Raw genomic sequence first — 19,893 nt, 5'->3', positions numbered from 1 at the left:
ATGCGGTGGAATTGAAGATATTTCTCCAAAGTCTGTTTTTCCCTTTTAGTGAATCAAATGTAGAACAGGATCTTGTTTCTATTATCAGGGTTTCATGATGGAATTAACAGCTCATCAGGGCCGTGTTGGTAATGTTTTGCAAGTTGGAAGTCAGCTTCTAACAATTGGAAAGCTTTCTGATGAGGAAGAAAATGAAATACAAGAACAAATGAATCTACTCAATTCTCGATGGGAAAGTCTCAGGGTGGCAAGTATGGAAAAACAAAGCAAGTAAGTAATATGCCAGGTAAAGTAGTATGTATCAAATTTGACTGGAACGATCCTGAACTTGAATTACAGCTGTGAATTTTTCACTGTGAAATCTACTCAATCTTAGCACTTTTTTTTCTTAACCTGAAATTTGATGCATTTTGACATCAAAGTTCAAATACTTTTAAAGTATTGTTTTTAATGTTAAAAACAATGTTAATATTTTGAATGTTAACGTTTTAAACATTTCTGTGACTTATTTTAAAATTTTGTTTTCTATAGTAATATTTATTATTAGGTTCATAAAGATTAGACCATGCCATTGTAATTTATTTTGCTCTGTATGGAATGTTTGACAGAGGGAATTATTGAAAGTAACTTTAAAAACTGTCTGGATTTAATGCTCAGGGACATGATTTAGCGAAGGGATGTTAGGGTTATGGTAGTATGATTAGGTTGAGGTTCAACTTGATGATCTTGAAGGTCTTTTCCAACCTGAGCAATTCCATGATACTGTTCTATTGATTCTACTATTTTTGTGTGTGAATCGACTTCCTTCTTGTATGGGGACTGCTGAATCATGGCCTAAAATACTGATTCAGCACCTGAAGGAAAGACCTGTTCAGCCCTGGGGAACACAGGTGAAGGCAATTCACCTGTGAAACAGGAAGGGGTGTAACTAGGCTCCACTCCTCTTAGGCCTCATTTAAGGGCTGACTGTCACTAAGGAATGTTCTCTTGTTGGAGATCTCTCCTTTGGAGTTCCTTTCTTGTGAGCCTAGATTTTTGGAAATGGGTGAATGTTGATTTTTCCTTCTTTTGATAGCATCAGCTTGTTTGCACTGGTTCCTTCATCTTTACACTTCTACTTTTTATGTACCTTTCTTTTGTATTCCTTTTTCTTAGATTTTTTCTTCACATGGAGTCTTTTAATTCCTGTCTGATACAATAACTCAGTTTCAAATTTCAGTTTCAAATTCAACTGACTGGGTTTATCTTTGCCTTATGGAATTTTGTTTGCCTTTTGGCCTTTCTGTTAAAGGGATGTCATGTTAAAGTTTACAGCTATCATACTAGGTCAAATTCTCTGGGGATTTTAAAATTAATGGGATGTCACTGTCAGCTTTGTTATAGTCAAGAAGTTAATTACTAAATATAGCTGTTCTATACTATGAAATTAAATAAATGCAATGACAAACCACTCAAATTTGAGATCTCTAATCTCTTCCATGTCACTTGGAGTTAAACAGACTTCATTAGAATTTTTCTGTTAGGTAGTTTTTCTCCAATATGTACTTAAATTACAAAGTTTTCTTTTTTTTTCTGCACGCTACTGAGTATTGAAATTGTTTTTGTGATATCTTTCCATTTATAACTTTGCGTATCTTTAAAAGTCTATAAAATTGTTGATAAATAAAATCAACAGAAGATACAAGGTGATATGAGCTTCACAGAGAATGTTGAGTTACTGTTTAACTTCTTATTAAACAGAAATCTGATAAACTCCATGAAACTTTGGTTAACGTAGAAGATTTCTTAGGAGTGATGTATTCAGAGATGGCCCATTTTGGTCTGTTGTGTCAAACCATCTGATGGTTTATGGACTGCAACAGCCTTCATATCACATGTAATATATTTCTAGGTTATTAGATTCAGTTTAAGTTTTCAGAATCTATCTTCTACTTTGGTGTAAAGTTCTGAGTACATTTAGGAGCTCAGAGCATCAGAGGAATTTTGCAACACAGCAGTGCATTTATTTTAAAGTGGTACAAGTTGAATTTACCATATGTACAGTATATACTGAACATACTTGACTTTTGCAGCAAGAATGCATTGACATGCTGAAGGAAAAAAAAACCCTTTTTTTTATTCTTCCTCCTACCTTTCCTCAAATAGAATTATTTACAGTAAAATATCTGAGTGATAAATTAAACTAGGAAGATGAATGTTTAATGCCGTTTACCACTTAATGGAGATTTCCACTACTTCTAAAACACATTCCATTCAATGGAGGAGTATTTTGAGCTTGAGTGTCATGGAGGACATTGAACTGGATATTAGTTAAAATCCCATAATATGTGGAAGATGGGGAAATACAAATAATTACTTGTAAGCTAGTGCTGAGCAGTAGAATTACATATTATTTCATAAGAGTTTCTGATGGGTTGCATATTTTGTTAGGCAAGGTTGGAAGACTTCTGAAGCTGTCAAGTAGGAAATGTGAAGTATTTTTAATGTATTTCTATTTTCTATTTTTAATGGTCAGATCGTTTTGGAGTTATCAAAATTTTTTATTTTTGAGAACGTTCTCCACTGGCTTACTGGAAATGCAGTCAGCTTCAGCAAAACATAAAACACATCCAATTTGTTCTAATACTAAATTTTGTTGCATTTTTCTTTTAAAATTTCTGGACTATTTCAATTTAATTATTGCTTAGTTCAGTACTATTTCAACAAATCTTCATTTACCTGCCTGAAAATGTTATTTATTCTGGCTTGACATCTAGACTCATGATGGAAATCAACAACAATCAAAACTCCCGAGTATGTTCTTTGTCTTCTGAAAAGAATAAATTTCAAGATTGAAATAAAAATATGTGCTGAACCATCTTGCAAAGCTGGCATCTAGCTTACAATCTGTAATATTAGCAAAGATAACGAGGAGCATATGGTACAGACAGGTTTTCTTTCATATGTAAATTGAAGTGTTTATATATTTGTTTTACAGTTTACACAAAATCCTAATGGATCTGCAGAATCAGCAACTAGCCCAGTTAGCTGACTGGCTAACGAAGACAGAGGAAAGGACGAAGAAGATAGATTCAGAGCCCTTAGGTCCTGATCTAGAGGACCTAAAGCGTCAAGTAGAAGAGCATAAGGTATGGTATCAAATTTGGTACTGCATTCATATTTACTTAAGCTTTTGGAAGCTGTATGATTTTTTTTTAACATTTTGATTCTCTTCTCCTACCATTACAACACAACAGTGTAATATGGAATATTTTAATATGTAGTATGAATTGCTTTGTACAATTAACAAGATTTTATGGAGCTATTTAATCACAGCTCTGACTTCTGTCTGTGTACCTTTAGTTAGATAATATGTTTTTATATTTCTAACATGTATGATAATACTATTAGGAAGACACAGAAGTATAAAAAATAGTGTGAGATGATGGTGGTCTACTTTGATAATCTATTAGTGTTTCTACAGCAGTAGTTCAAAATCTGTCAAGATGCTAGAGCTCTGTAGTGTCTTGACAGGTTTAAACATTTGCTGTTTCATGGCCTACGTCAGTACCATAGTGTACAGGCTCTAGAGGGCAGCTGATCTCCCAGTACAAATGCATACTGAAAACAGGTTTTGCAGTTTCTAAAAAAAAACAAGATGAAAATCAGTAAAAGTTCCCAAGAACCACTTCTCTCACTGCTTTGTGAGATGATAGTTTTCAGTCTGCAGGTTTGCTAGTCAAGTGTATGTTCTGACCTTGGTATTTGGAGGAAAACATTTTGAGTACATGTGTACTAAAATTTCAGTAATTTTCTTTATCTCCAATACTGAACAGCATAAAATGTAATCCTTGTATTTATGAAAACATTTTATTTCTAATATTGGGGAGGAAAAAATGGGTATTTATCTTTCTAAAATCAGTCTGAAGCACAAATCTACTTCTCCTGCATTTCAGTTCTTCATTTCTATTGTGATGTATTATTCAGTGTTACTTATCTGTATCTATTCAATTTATTTTCTTTACGGGAAAAACAATTTTATATCATTGGGAGAAAGTACATAATTTTAAGTAAAAACAAAAATATGTATAAATCTGTTTAGGTATAGTTTGTCTTACTTATAAGTGTTGACCAAGATATTTTCTAGTGTTTCAAATACCATGCAAATATTTCAGATAGGTTTATGTATTTTTTTTTTGTGGCAAAGTGACCTACTATATGGCATAGACAACCTAGAATTTTCCTTTTTTTATTCATTGTTAAAAAAGGACACAAGAAAAACAAATGACTTCCCCCTTAGTTTTTCTTAGTCTTATGTAATTCTGGACAACTCATAAACCATTGGGAGGATCCAGAGGTGAGAAAATAGAAAGGCCACAATCATTTCAAATTATACAGACAACAAAGATGACAGAACAATGACAAAACTAACCCATCTTCATCTCCTCTTTACTTCTGTCATCTTCTGCTCCTCTTTCTCTCTTCTTTAATACCTCATTTCCACTCTATTTTATTTTATAGCCTTTTGACCTATGACTTCCATACCTCTGATTATCCTACTTGCTCCTCAGTTTTGTCCCACAGTGCGATTTTTCAGTTTCTTTGCTAAGTCCAATGCTACAAATAATCATAACTCAGTAATGCAGATTGGGAATCACACCTATTACTGAGATCAGAGAAGGCAAACAGCATTACTTTCAGCATGCAATTTAGTTTAGTAGTATGAAAGATGAATAACTTCATAGTACAGGAAAATTTCTGAATGGACTGACAGATTTATGTAATTAGCAAGATATATTTCTCTGGTAAGAAACCTGGCATAGTTTAATTGTATTTTGGAGCAATACTCAAACATTTTAAAAATATAATAGTAAAATTAATAAAAGGACTATTGCCTTTACAGCATTATCTTAAGCATTTTGTTGGCAGTTGTAAGAATCCCTTATTCATAATTTTATTGTATGAGAAAGCTGCTTTTCAGTAAAAGTCGAGGACTATTGAGTAGTTGAAGCCTAATCATGTTTTTTTTTTTTAAGGAAAAATTGTTAACTGATTGCATTATGTATACTACCATTCAGCATTATTAAATTATAAATTGTATAATAAATTCATAGCTTCATTACCTTACTGGTGTAAAATAAACTTGAGCTCCCTATGTTTTTAGGTTTTCTTTTTTCTTTTTATTTTTGAATAAGCTATAAAAAATATTTTGTAATTGGTTAAAAAATAAATAAAATTGCTGAGCTAATTCAAGAAACATCCAAAGCATTCAAATATCAGGGATCTATCTGTCTTTGGGTATTTGGATACCCTCTGTAATTTTATTCTATTTGGATCAGATTGCCTGAGGCTCAAATAACTTGTGATCTGATAGACAGGTAGGAATTAGAACAGTGATGGTATTTTATGAGGTTTCTGGTGCTGTCTCAATACATCAACATATATAAGTTGAAACAGAAAAAGCACAGGCACAGATAAAGTTTTAAGTCTCTGGAAATTTTCTCCCTGTGAGCTGAGGATTACTTTTTACAAATTGGAATTCAAATGATCTGAACTGAGCATGCTCTAGTTTTAAAACTGCTTTCAGTAAATTCCTATTTCAACATGTTCCTGCATACAAATAATTGTCTCCAGTGAATTTCATGGTAAAAATAGCAACTTTAATTATAAAGAACAGCCATTTAGTTCAGGCAAATTGAATCTGGGGATTAGACAGTGACTAAACTTTTTAGTTTCATTTGTTTACTGACTTTTCTTTCACAGTGTATGTAAGGCTCATCCTTTCTCTCCTTGCATTTTGAGAACATCACTCACTCTATGGTTTTGACATATATCACGTATTCCATAATAAGGAAGCATAAGTTGCTTTCTCTATGGATGTGATCTTTGTGAGGTTTAAATAGAGGACTGAACAGAAATAAACAGTTGTCATCCTGTTTCTTCATCAGGAATTATGTCAGGATAAAGTTGATAAATCTGAATTCTATGGTTTGTTTTAATAATTTGATGCACTTCACAGTCCTTGAGAGTTGCTTTACAATCTAGCTCTCCAGTGCAAGTGATAATCGCAGACATAAGAGTCAGAGTAAAGCATTTTTCTGAATATCATCTCAGACTATGTCCATGATGGAATTAAAACTGTAAAATGTCTTAGATGAAGAGGTTTATGTCTTAAAATCAAAAATCTGTTGTATATAGCTCCATTATGTTTATTTTTTCAAATAAAACTGTTTTACAAAAGAGATGTAAAATACCTAACCTAATTTTCAGTTGGTGCATGTTCTTCATACCTAAGTGAATTAATCTACTCAAAAAAGCAGTAGAAAAACTGATATGGTGAGATTTAACGTAGTTTGTAATACAGTTCAGTTTTTCACTGGCATATAAATTTACCCTTTTTATTTTGAGGTCTGTAACTATCATGGTATATATGTTTGAATCACCAGGGCACATTCTGCTGCTTTTAAGGGCGCAATCTAAATAACAAGAGTTATGAAAATAAATTGAATAGTGTCTTCTCTGTGGCTTGGAATTTCAATATCAATGCTTCTTTAGCTCCTGTTATTTCAATCTTTGCCACTTGTCCTCTTGTTATATTGCAGCAGAAGGAGGAGCAAATGTCAGGTTGCTCAGTTTCCTACTTTGTGACAGAACCTTGGGTGGTTTTGTTTTCATAGAACCATAACCTCAGAGTCACAGAATGGCTTGGAGTCCAAGGGACCTTCAAGGTCATCTTGTTTCAAAGCCCTTTCTACTTACTAGATCAAATTGCCTGGTGCCCCATCCAACCTGGCTTCAAAAACTTCCAGGAATGGTGCAACTGGAACTTCTCTGGACAACCTGTGCTGATGCCTCACTGCTCTATGAATAAAACAAAATCATCCTAATATTTTATCTTAATGTCTTTTTTTTTTTAGTTTAAAACACTTTCCAATCACTATTAGACCATGTAAGAAGTCTGTCTCCCTCCAGTTTATGAGCTTCCTTTAAGTCCTGGGAGAGCAAATCAATCTCTCTTCAATCTAGAGATAAAGATGTGGTGACAGACCATGCTGAAAGCCTTGCAGATGTCCAACCATGTGACATCAGTTGCTCTTCCTCTGTCCACTGATGCCATCACTCTGTCATTCAAGGTCGTCAGATTAGTCAAGCACTATCTGCCCTTGGTGATCATGTTGGGTGTCTCTGATAACCTCCTTGTCTCATGTGTACCTTAATGTAGATTCCAGGAGGATTCACTCTAGGTGCAGCCCTTGTGAGGCTCACCGGCCTGTAGTTCCTGGGTTTTTCTTCCTGTCTACCTGTCATAAATGGAAATGGCATTTCCCTTTTTCCAAACTCTGGGGACTTTGCCTGCCAGTGTCAATTTTTTGAATATGTTTTAGAGTAGCTTAGGAACCACATCTTTAGGTCCCTGGAATGCATGTATTTGGGTCGTATAGGTCCATATGCATTCAGTCTCATCAGATGGCCTCAAACTTGCAATTTGCTTATGGTGGGAGTGACTTTGTTCCCCAAGTTCCTGTGTAGAACTTCAAGGATGTGGTATGCATGGGGAGCCTGACAGACAGTGAAGACTGCAGTAAAGAACTTGAGTACCTCGCCTTTCTCCATGTCTGTTGTTGACATTTCACCCTTCTAATTTTTCAAGGGTGATAAAACTCTCCTTGGTTTTTCTGTTCCAACTAACATACCTCTATTTGCTGTTCACATACCTTGTCAAGTTCAGTTCCAGTTTTTGTTAACTAACTAGGGGAAGGTAGAGTTTCATAGGAAGTACTGACAAAAAAGAAACAATAAAACCCATGAAGGGGATGTTTGTGCAGCATTGTGCTACCTTTCAGTACCTTATATACCTTATTTCCTTTCCTCATTTCATTCTTTTTTATTCTAAATGTAGATCATGTTTAGTGAAAATGCTGTGACTGTTTCTGCAGAGAGCAAAGATTTATGAGAGCTCCCACTGCTGTTCTCTATACACTGTGAGGAGGGAGAGAACAAATGATTATATGTATTACATGATGTCTGGGAAATTATGGGAAGGTTAAAGGAGTGTGAAGAGTTGTACAAATTTGACAAAGTTAGGAATTACTGAAATGCCACTTTGTGCAAATTTGATAGTTAGACATTTTACTTTTAGCAGTATAGTATTTCACAGCTAAATACTGTCACAACATCTACTGTAGTAGCAGGCTGGATACCAAAGTTGAAAAGGAAAGGTGTTTTTTCCTTAGATATTCAGACATTGTAAAATGCCTCTCCAATTTGTTAGTATTAACAGCATGAGGATTACAAAGTTATTGTGGTAGGTTAGTTATTTTTATTTGTTGGTGAGACTAAAAAAACACAGCATTTTCTTAATTTGGAATAAATTCTCTAGCATTTGTGTTTTAATTGTAGGCATTTCAAGATGATCTGGAACAGGAGCAAGTGAAGGTGAACTCTCTAACTCATATGGTGGTGGTGGTGGATGAAAACAGTGGAGACAAAGCTACTGCTGCACTGGAAAAGCAGCTTCAGGTAACTGAATTGAGATAGAAATAAAATTAGGTCTCAAAGAGAAAGGTTAACAAAATATAAATAAAAATACAAAATATAAAAACAGAAAATAAGGATTTTCTTCTGAGTGGAAACTTCTGCATGTGGTGTATTTTGGTATTATACTACATAAAATGTCATGATCCACTCTCAGGTGCTGAAAGGCACATTAATTTTAAATGGTACCCAATATGTGTGTGGATTTTTTTAATGCTGTTTCTCACCCTATCTCACCCTATCAAACTGAAAGAGGACTTTTTGAAAAAAAGTAAAACCAAATATGTGAATTAAGCAAAAATAAGCAACACCAATTATGTGAAGGATCTCCTAAATAAAGAAATATCAAGAACAAGTAGTTTTTTTAAAACCCTTTTTTGGAGTTAGAATTTCCCGTTAGTTTCACTTGAACATATTTTCTAGGAAATAAAGGGAATTATTTCAGTGTGTCCATAGTTTTATTTCTCTTTTTCAGTGTATATCCTCATCTGTATACATGTTTTATCAATGATTTATTAATTTCATTCTTAAGACAGGGCTTTCTAAAAGAGCAGCAGGAATGGGACAATTTAGCAGTAATGTCTTTGAGATCATGCCTTTTGATTCAAAGTCTAAACAACCAACAATGACTTCTGTATGTTTTGTTTACTAAATAAAATTATTTGAATATCCTTAAAAGAATAATGCACCAATGATAAATTTATGATAAAACTAGCAACCTAAATGATCTAGAAATTGTTAAACTTTTGTTTTAAGAAAGTTTAGTGTTTCATTCTCGCCTTAATAGTATATAAAATGCAGTGCTCTTACTATAACTCTTGGATGAACTTAGTCTTGAGACACATTAATTGAAATCAGGAAGAAGAGGCATAAGTGAAGTGATGATCAGACATCCAGATCATTGCTCAAGAAGAGTGTTAATGTTAGAACCAAGGGTTCTTCCATTTTTCTTTTACAAATGAGAAAGTAGTTTCCTTCATTTTGCTTTACTGACCAATAAATAAATAAATAAACAGGTTTCTGTTTTTTTTGTTTTGTTAAAGCCCAAGATTTCTCTAGAGAAACTGTCAATACATTCAGCTAGAAGGCATATCTGTGTAACAGACAGATGTTCAGCTTTCTTAAATCTAGCTGATTTGGATACCAATCCCAATAAATTCAATAAATTAGTAATTAGTATGGGAATTAGTGTAGATAGTACACATTTGGCTAAGCTGATTAATACTGAGACTACAACTACTGCCTCTATATCAGGGAGCACAACCCAGGGAAGGGAACAATGCAGCTTATACTGAATATCAATTATTATTTCCTTTTAAATTTACATTCAGTGTTATAATCATGGTATATCTTCAAGACAGACTAGTATTTCAGAATGCCTTGCTAACTACTTATATTCTCATCAGTGGAATAAAGCAGATTAAAGATTAGAAGGTTTACTATACAAGGAAAATATCACAGAATGACAAAATTGTAGGGTTTGGAAAGGACCTCTAGAGATCATCAAGTCCAACCCCCCTGCCAGTGCAGGCTCCCTAGATCATGTTGTGCAGGTAGGCATCCAGGAGGGTCTTGATGTCTCCAGAGAAAGGGACTCTGCCTCTCTGTGCAGCCTGTGCCAGTGCTCCATCACCTATGATGTGAAAAAGTTAAAAATGAATAATAAATATTATAATAAATAAAAAGTTAAAATGTCTTGAATGAAAGAGGGGAAAATGAAAAAAATTAAAGAAACAAATAGGAAAAGGTTTAACTGAGGTACTGTCCTATGTTTGCAAACTGCAAGTTCCTTCATAGGAGTCTATGGTAAAGTATGACAAAAAAAAGTGAGAATTATTTAAGGTGTTTGGCATTTGATATGTTTCATAAATTAGAAGATATACAGTTGAGGTTTTTGACACATGCAGGGAAAAAATAGAAAATGGGGATCACTAGAAATTGAATCTAATTTCACATTCGAGAGACAATAATGTTGTTCAATAAGATCACAACAACACCCTCTACCCTTGAAGAGGCAGAATTGATTGTTTTTAAATTACTGATGGGGAGAAAGTCAGCCCATTTTGAAAAAGAGATTGATAGAGGGCTAATGATGTTCTAGTCTTAGTATTGTGACATAGAATTCAAAGCCCTATAGTAAAGGCACTTGCAACAAACCTCAAGTATGATGTGTAGCAGAAAACACGTAGAAAACTCAGACTGAGGTAAGCATTAGTAAAAATGATTGAGGATTCTTAATTTGGCCATCTGTGTCTAAACTAGTATTTTGTGAGAACCTATATAGGCCTATGGAATATAAAGCTTATTAGTAGTTTTAAGAAATAGAACTTGCACATTATGATGTGTTTGTCCAGTTAAAAAAGCTTAAAGAATAACATATGTAAGTGGAGCATAACAGAGATAGTCAGTTTGTAAGGATACTAGTGGAGATGATGCCTGTTATTAAGATAAAGCATGAACAATCATTACTTTCATTGAGGAATTATATTCCTGAAATGATGCCAGTAAGGGAATGTCTGAGGAAACCTATTCTGAAGCAGAGCACTGAGTAGAGTACAGGGTGGTGTAGAATAATCCAGCTGCTGTACAGGTCCCTCCTTTGATCATACTCTTAAAAAAAATCTGAATTAAAAGTTCGATAATCTTATTGCTCTGAAGTTACTGAGTTTGTAACCCTATTGAAAGTGTTAATAAACACAGCATTAAAGTTATGTTGCTTAGGGCATTAGGGAGGTCTGTAGAATTTTGTTCCCTTATGCCATGGAAAAAACACAGTCCACCTTCTGTCCTACAAAATGTTGTATCACCATTCCTGTGTGTATGAGAAGATTGTTTATATATCCTTTTTTTTTTTTTCCTTCATGTCATTTGGAAACTGAATATATAAACACAGGAGAGAGAACAGACACACCCATCAGAGCATTTGTCAGAAGTGACATGGAAACAAAGCTCATAATTTGATTACGTATCTGTCAGTCTCACTTTTAAAAGCAGAAACAAAACAAGTATATGTGCTGTCAGAGGACAGTCTTACTAAGGCTGTCCAAGTGAGATACCGGTCAGGGTCAGATTTGAAAGGCAGTGAACCATTTTGCCAGATAGTAGTGGAGAGTGCGTTTTCAAAGCAGCTGTAAATCAGTGCTGTCTTTCTGTTAGAGCATTAAGATAGTGATTTCTGAAATATTTTCATGTATATATATATGTGTGTATGTACATGAATGTCTCTATAAATACAAATACATGTATTTATGCATGTATCTGTATAGAACATAAATAATTTATTTACAGATTGTAAAAGTCTCAAAAGGCTGACATGACTTTACACTGGCTTCAAATTAATGCTGTAGAAGCTCTTAAGATTTATTGCATGTGCTGAAAAACCAAGTCCTACTTAAGAGTCAGTTAATGACACAAAAGTCAAGTGTCCCCTCAAACAAATAACACACAGATAAGTTAACATTGCATGGAAAATAAAAGTAAACTCCTTAAGTTACTTTCCCAAGGTACTTGAGAGATTACAACAGGTCTGGTTGAGTGTGAATATTTTATCTTCTTTTACTTAGCACTGTTTACTTGACATATCAGTGTGATATTTTGTGAGGCTCTGTGTGTTTGTGCTGGTGCTGACGTCTGACTATTTAGGCAGGTAACTCCTAGATCCCAATAGTCTCAGTCCCAAGATTTACAATGAAGGCAGTGACTGCGTAAGGCCTAAATTTGTATTTAGTGCTGAAAAATGAGGGGACTATACTACCAAAGCAGTTGCAGTAGTCTGACTTGTTTCTCAAGAAAGTATGAGAAATTGCCTTCAGTTGAGATAAATCACTGAATGACATAAAAAAAATGCGAGGAGGTATGAAATTTTAACTCTAATTATACCGAATATACAATCAGTCCCTCAAGGACTCTTCTCAAATTGAAATTAGAGCCCTCCGCAGACCTCAGGAATCCATATTGGAAAGAGGTCTGCACTTGATGTATCAAATACTTTTTGATGGCTACTGAAGGAAAGGACTGGAGAGTTTAATTTTGTGGTCTATCATATATTCGTACTGTTCTTTGACTGATGATGTATGGCTAGTTCTTAGAAAAGTACTTCAAAATAAGTAAGGAAGTTTTCTTAGAAAAATAAAATCTATGCACATTCTGCTTATTGCTGCATGGGGGGAATTTAGTGAATGTGCTAAATATTCTAAAAACTGATTTTACATATAGACAAAATTTCTTTTTAATTTATAGAGTAGGTAGTATTACTTCACTAAAAAAAAAAAAAAAACCTTCAAAAAAGTCCTCTTTTATTAGTTCCAGGCTTCAGTCTCATTGTGTCACTTTTTTATGCATAACCTTCAGTGTGCCCAAGAGTTGCATTGTTTTTATTCACTTTTTCATGTTCTTGTACTTGCCTACATTGACCTTTTTGTAGACTAAGAATGTTTTATCTTCTGCTTTTATGGGAATAAATAACATTCTTTCATAGTCCTCTCAATTTAAGATGAGTTTCTTATGCATGTAGATTTCTCTGAAAATTCAAGGACTGTAAAATAGGCATTTATCTTTGGAGATTTATTTTTCCAGGTATTGGGAGCCAAACCTGTGGTGTGACATCAAACAGGCTACCTACAGCTTTGAGTACTATATGATGGAAAAAAGCAAGATAATGATGATGTTAATGAAGATGATTTGAGAAAACAATTTCTTGTAAAAAAAAAAAAAAATTGCTAGAAAAAATCAGCTGCTTGAGTTTGAAATATTTTTAAAAACTTCTTAGATATTAGTTTTATTTTGTAAAAGTCTTTGTATTAAATAAGTGGTTTTCTGCTTTCTTTATAAACCATTAAAAAAAAGCAATGTGGTCTAAGTATGTGACATAAAAAGTTGCATAAATTTGAACTTAAGGAACTGAGTTTGGAGCTCAGTCTGTGGTTAACTTGGCCTAAATTTAGTGAAATATAATATACTTGTATATATGAGGAAAAGAAGTAAATGAGAAAATATTTGGCGATACATCTATGTGAGGGTCTGTTGCTATTATTTTCATGACTATCAAGGAAAATTATATGCCAGGGCGTTCATTATGTGTGATTGCTGATATGTGGGTAGTTATGTAAGGTATGTATTAATATGGAACTGTGCTGAATTGCACAGTGATAGAATAGGAGCTATGTGAACATAGATATAGTGGTTTTAAGAGTGAGTCTGTAGCTCTCATGATGCTGAACTTCATAGATATTCTTATTAACACAGTGATCTGGGGGGGCACGGCAGGGAGAGGGGGACAGAGGACATACCTCAAATTCATTTTAGTTGGCTTTCTGTTCTAACAGAGAATACTTCATCTGTTATCCTTGAAAATTGTTTAGAAAATGAAATGTTTATGTTCTTTAACCAGCATGCAGGAAGTGAATGAAGATAAAATTCTAGTTTCATTAAAATAAGATTTTTCTGTTCATCTCATGTCTTATCATTCATATCATATGTCAGTACTGGATTATCAGAGTTTGCATCTGCCTGAAATGCTTTTAATCATGTTTAATTTTTTTTGTGGTGTAATTTATTTAGATATTAAACTATTACCAATGAAGAGGCATATGGTCATGAAAAGAATTTCCTAACAACACTGATATAAATCAGAGGTGCCAAAAGTTTTGCTTTCTGTCTTTGGGAAATTTTATAAATCCTTTAGTAAAATTTGCACATTGTATTTTAAAAATGTAGTCTATAATTGGGATACATAAAGTTTGTTGTAAATCAGACCATTAGGCATTAAAACAACCAAATGTGGTTCACTTCACCATCTGTATATAGAGAACTTGAAAAACAGATAGAATTTTGTCCTATGTAAGTGGTGAAAAGGTTTTTATAACTTCATTGAATCATTGCAATTTTATTAGTTGTTGACTAGTAATAATTACTCTGAATTGTAGGAATTATTAGGAATGACAGCTTCGAAGAAGCAGCATCTGGACTGTAAGAAATAATGTTTGTGATTTCTGAACTAGTAATTAGCAAGCAAAGAAGCCAAGGGGGGTGGGGGATGAGGTAAAGGAACTTAAGTCTATAATACAGAACTCTAAAAGTGCTACATACAGCAGATCTGCTAGGTTATCTTCTGTTCTGGGAAAAACAAGCAAACAAAAAATTAGGCTTCAGGGGTTAAAACTCCCTACAGTTAGAGTAGAAAGATGATTAGAATCAGGAGAAGTGAAACTAAAAATAATACATCCTTTTGTTAAAAAAGACATTTAGTTTTTCTAATCAGTAAAATTAGACAAAATCTAGTTTATGTGGAAAAAACCTCATTGTTTACAGTACACATAGTGTTTACTGGCCTCATAAGGTAAATACTGTCTATGAAGTCATGAGTTTTCAATAAGTGGAAGACTTTTTTTGTTATTATTTTTATTGCCTGGTTGTCAGGTGTTTTTTCTGCAACTGGTCTGTATCAGCCAATTTGATAAATACATTTAACGATGAGTGGGTTAAATGAGCAAGTAAAATATTGTATTCTATTTCAATATAAGTCGAAGGTGTAAGTCTTTAGCCAGTAATTACTTTTTTCTGTTGATATGGAAATAAGCTTTCATGTTCATATCTTGAACTGTTTCGTGTATGTGTTTGAATTGGAAATTTTTCATCACTTTGTTTTATGACAAATTAACACCAAAATTGGTTTTAATATAAAGTAAATGCAGTTATTAGATTTGAAAAAATATTTGAATTTGGTTTTGGTCTAATTAGGAAATATAATAAGTGCCAATTATATAATTCCAAATATAAATGAAAACCACCTCTTTAATGCTAAGCCTAATAAAAAACAAAAATGAAAAAAAGCTTTTATTCAAAAACTCATTTCTCAAAATGTATTTCATATTGATGAAGTAAGTGTCTGAAATGGGACGCATCAGTTTTGCTATGTAACAGTGTTGAGCCATATCATATTTTAGCTTTATTGTGGTTGCTGATCAGAGATGATTTTCAGTTTTCTAAACTGAGCAGTTATCTAATATGATCAGACTAAATGTCTTCATAAATGCTTTTTTTTTAATCTGCAAGATTTACTATGGTTTGAACCTTCAGTTAATGAAAAAATATGGAATCTGTTTTCCTTTTTCTTGGACATAATATTGTTAAAGCCATAAATTCAAGTAACCTGTAGTTTTATCATTCAGTTCCTAGGAAGGGGAAAAAAGAATTTACATTCCTGACAGAAAATGAGGAAATGTATCTTCTATACATAATTAAATTAGATGTATTACTTTAATCCCTTGTTTTCAAAAATTCATTATTTGATTATATTTTTTGCCAAAATTAATTTAAATTATAGCCCCATCAAAAATACATATAAAAAAGTAGAAAATATGAACAAATAAGAAAATGAGGGAAAAAAGCAGCTAATCCTTTTGACAATACATATATAATAGTAATAGGTGGAAAATAATATGTGATAATATCCTGTATCTTACAGACATTAAAATATTTATTATTTGGGAGGAGCTAAAATACTTTGCATATGGTGCTCAAGAGTAATAAAATTGTTCTAAATTGTTGTTACAGTTTTGTTGTACCATGCATCATTACAGCTTTAGTCCTAACCTGTCTCAGGCATTTTTCACTGAAGGTTAATAGGAAAATGAAATAAAGTGGTAATGTTTTCTTTCAAATAAGTAAAAGAGAACATGTCATTTTTCACAATTTTCAAATGTGTGTAGTAGCCTATACTAGAAGTGTACAAAAAACCTCATGTATGTGTATATGTATGCTAATAATAGCTTATACGTTTTTTTCTCCTATGACAGTATTATAAAGGAGAAAATCACGTGTACTGACAGCACAATTGAAAAACATTTCTTTATCACTGTGATCAACAGTTTGAGCCACTGAAATTACATTTCAAGTAGTTATGTTTTGTATATTGTAAAATTTTGGATTTCTTCCCTTTTTCTTTTTTTCTTTTTTGAAACAGCGAGAAAAAGCATAGTATTAGAGATTTAATGGAAAAAGGTGTCTTCAGATTAGTATTATTTTTTTTCTCCTTCCCAGCTCTGTTGCTTTTCCTATTCTTCTCATTTGAGCCTTATCTCAGTGGTAAAATCCATTTCAGTGTAACATGCAACATATTTTAAGGACTTAAAATAATAAAATGTGAGTTATCAAAATGTTTTCACAAAAATTTATAATGCCATAGATTCCTTTGTTTTTAGAAGTATAAACAATTTTTTCTTTTTTCCTAGCACTTTGGAAGCAGGTGGGCAGCCATCTGCAGATGGACAGAAGATCGATGGGTCCTTCTGCAAGATATCCTTAGAAAATGGCAGCACTTTGCAGAAGAGCAGGTGAGTGTTGTTAGTAGTTACAAATTGAAATGTTCTTCCAAAAACTGCACTAGGAATGGTCTAACTGAAGCTTTTTCATCCTGTTCTCTCCAATTTTCTTTCAGTGCCTTTTTGATGCATGGCTTACTGAGAAAGAAGATGCTCTTAGCAAAATTCATACAAGTGGCTTTAAAGATGAAAATGAGATGCTGACCAGTCTACGCAAATTAGCTGTATGTATTTTTCTTTCTTCAGTATTCCCATTTATGAATTTGCATGTGTGTAGTTTTATCCTGCTCTTAGTCAGTATGGTTTAACAGAATATGTATTTCTTTTTCTGAGAATGGATGTTATCTCCAGTGCATGTAATTAATTTATCCATGGTCTTGTTGATAAGGCAAGGATGGATACATTTATAGGTTTTCTCCTTGGTCAAAAGTTTGTGAATTGAATTAGCTTTACCCTGTAACCATACTTCAACTGTCTTTCAGGAATCTATTTACGTATGTAAAATTTACCCTTTTTGACATATATTCTGCCCTGTCCTTCAGAAAATACTCTAAAATTCATCATCTTTATGGAGGGAATGTCCTTCAGATTGGCTTAGAAATACATTTTCAGCAAATATGTGAAACTTGGCACAACCTATGCTTGGAAATGGTTCTATAGCATTAGGACATTTGATAAGAAAGTAATTTTTTAGATGTTGTTTTATACAAAAGAGTGATTTTATTATTCATGCAGTCAGTAGGAAACGTTCGTGTCTATGCTTTTGTTAAATCAGGTAGATTATTACTGTAAGTAGAAACTGAAGTCCTCTCTTTGAACAGCTTTTATTACTTATTTTGTCAAATAAAAAAGGACCAATTTGGTACCTTCCAATCATTGGAAACATAACAAAGATGGAAATTTGTGTCCAAACAAGAGCAACAAAGCTGAAGGTCTAGAGAACAAGTCTTATGAGAAACAGCAGAAACAACTAAGGTTTTTAGTCTGCTCCAGCAGGGGTCTGGACTAAATGATCTGTAGAGGTCCCTTCCAACCCCTACAATTCCGTGATTTAAACCTGAGAAACGGAGGCTCTAAGGAGAATTTATTGCTCTCTACAATTACCTCGAAAGGAGTTTGTAGTTAACTGTGGGTCTTCTTTTTGTATGTCTTGCACTTTAGTTTTGCAGTCTCTAAAATGAAGGCAGTGGTATTACTCTTTTTCATAAAACATGCTGAAATCTATTGCCAAGATGTACAAGAGTTAATTCGATAAATAAATTCTGTAAATTCAGTAACATATATTTAAATTTTCACTTGCTTGTTTAATTCAAATCTCTTGTTAGAAGAAATAGGTAAGACACCATGTTAACACTGGTTCTTATTGGAATAAGGTTCTTATTGGAATAAATCTCTCAGAAATGAGATAGTTATTTTATAACAGATGTTGCTCTTTAGAATATTACATTAACCAAAGGGTGTTTTTGGTAATGTTTAAAAATAAAACAATAACTACAGTAAAAATTTGAAAATAAACTTATGAAAGCATAATATTCACAAATAAAGAAATTGCTTTTAATGTTCAGTATATACTTGATAAAAGTTATGACTGAGTTATTTGATAATTAATTTCAAAAATAGAGTCCTGTTTATTATCTTGGTGATAGCTAAATGACAGATTTTGTTGTTAGCTCAAGGTCTCTTCCTGTACTGGAAAATATCAAAACTAAAACATATTAATTACTGTGAAACGGTGACAAGTTTCAGTAAGGAAATGTGAAAACAAAATGCTCCAGTATGGTTTTACAGGATATCTGAAACTATCACAAAGGAGTATTAGGCAGTAGTGATCAGTAGGTTTGCCTTAAGCTGAATGTTGACTCAAAGAGGTCATACACTGGAGTTTCCAGGCTCCCAGCTGCATGGCTGTCTCATTTCCACACTCAGAAGAGTTTCCAGGACTCCACAGACTTCTGAGCAGATGACTGCTGCATAACCCAGGTATTGCCAAGATCTCAGAAATATGCGGAATATATGATTCTTCAATCCTGACAAAACTAAGCTGTTTTGTAGAATCACAGGACCTCTGTGGTTGAAAAAGACTTCTGAGATTATGCAGTAAATTTCCTTCAGTGCTTTTATTTTTTTCATCCTACTTGGGGGTTAAATATTTTTCTAGAAATCTGTTTTAATATGCATTGTACAGAAAACACAAAACTTTAAAGAAACTTTGAAATGATATAGTTGTTAATATTCATGCAGTTTAAAGGTTATAAAGCCACACAGCTGTTAGTTTTTTGATTTATGTCACTACCTGAAGCAAGCTTTAGTGTCTGGAGTTGCTCCACCTGTCATGTTATATTGCTTTGTGAAGTGCAATCTGTCCATTCCACTATGTCAGCTTTACCAGCAGCATTCACAGTAACAACAGCACAGAGGTATTGGAGTTTGTAGAAAACATTCTTGCTCGTTTTCCCTTCTTTATAAAGAGAAGCTAATGGATTTAATCTTCTTGGATTTCATTGCAGCTTTCAATACTGTTTTTTACAGTATCCTTTTGAACAAAATGTCCAGCTAGGCAAATACATGGCTGAATAATTGAGCTCAAAGGGTTATAGAAAATTGGGTTGCATCATTCTTGTGGCTAGTTACTAGTAGGGTTCCCTAGGACTCTGTTTAGAGCCAGTTATTTTTAATGTTTTTGTCAATTATAAGACTTCAAGGTATACTTAATAAGTTTGCAGATGACACCAATTAGGGAGGAACTGTTGGCACCCTTGAGCATAGAGAGGCCTTGCAGTGAGATTTTGACAAATAGAGGGCTGGGCAGTCATCAACAGCGTGAAGTTTAACAAGAGCAAGTCACAGATTCTACTCTTGGGATGGAGCAACCCTGGATGCATGCACACACTGAAAGATGAGAGGCTGAAAAGCAGGCCCACAGAAAGGAACCTTGGAGATCTGATGGATGGCAAGTTGAATCTGTGATAGCAGCGTGCCCAGGCAGCAAAAATTGTCAACAGTACTCTAGAGTATGTAAAAACCAGCACTGACAAACAGTCAAGGGAAAGGGTTGCCC

The 19,893-nt window shown here is 33.5% G+C and overlaps 1 protein-coding gene across 10 annotated transcripts in view; it reads left to right on the top strand.

Annotated features, from left to right (window-relative positions):
• The window catches only part of DMD (dystrophin), a 961,436-nt gene that overhangs the window by 280,344 nt on the left and 661,199 nt on the right, over positions 1–19,893 (top strand). For all 10 annotated transcript variants that reach the window (XM_065741536.1, XM_065741534.1, XM_065741531.1 and 7 more), the window contains exons 11-15: positions 89–270; positions 2,978–3,128; positions 8,380–8,499; positions 16,746–16,847; positions 16,952–17,059. In XM_065741536.1, the coding sequence (XP_065597608.1) occupies positions 89–270; positions 2,978–3,128; positions 8,380–8,499; positions 16,746–16,847; positions 16,952–17,059 (663 nt within the window). The remainder of the gene's footprint in view (positions 1–88; positions 271–2,977; positions 3,129–8,379; positions 8,500–16,745; positions 16,848–16,951; positions 17,060–19,893) is intronic.

The sequence above is a fragment of the Cyrtonyx montezumae genome, unplaced genomic scaffold (genome assembly GCF_038088225.1).
Source record: "Cyrtonyx montezumae isolate F1298 unplaced genomic scaffold, pur_monq_1.0 scaffold_3, whole genome shotgun sequence".
In the NCBI taxonomy this organism is placed as follows: Eukaryota; Metazoa; Chordata; class Aves; order Galliformes; family Odontophoridae; genus Cyrtonyx; species Cyrtonyx montezumae.
The sequence above is the reverse complement of the archived record's forward strand: the minus strand, read 5'-3'. Positions and strand labels throughout refer to the sequence as shown.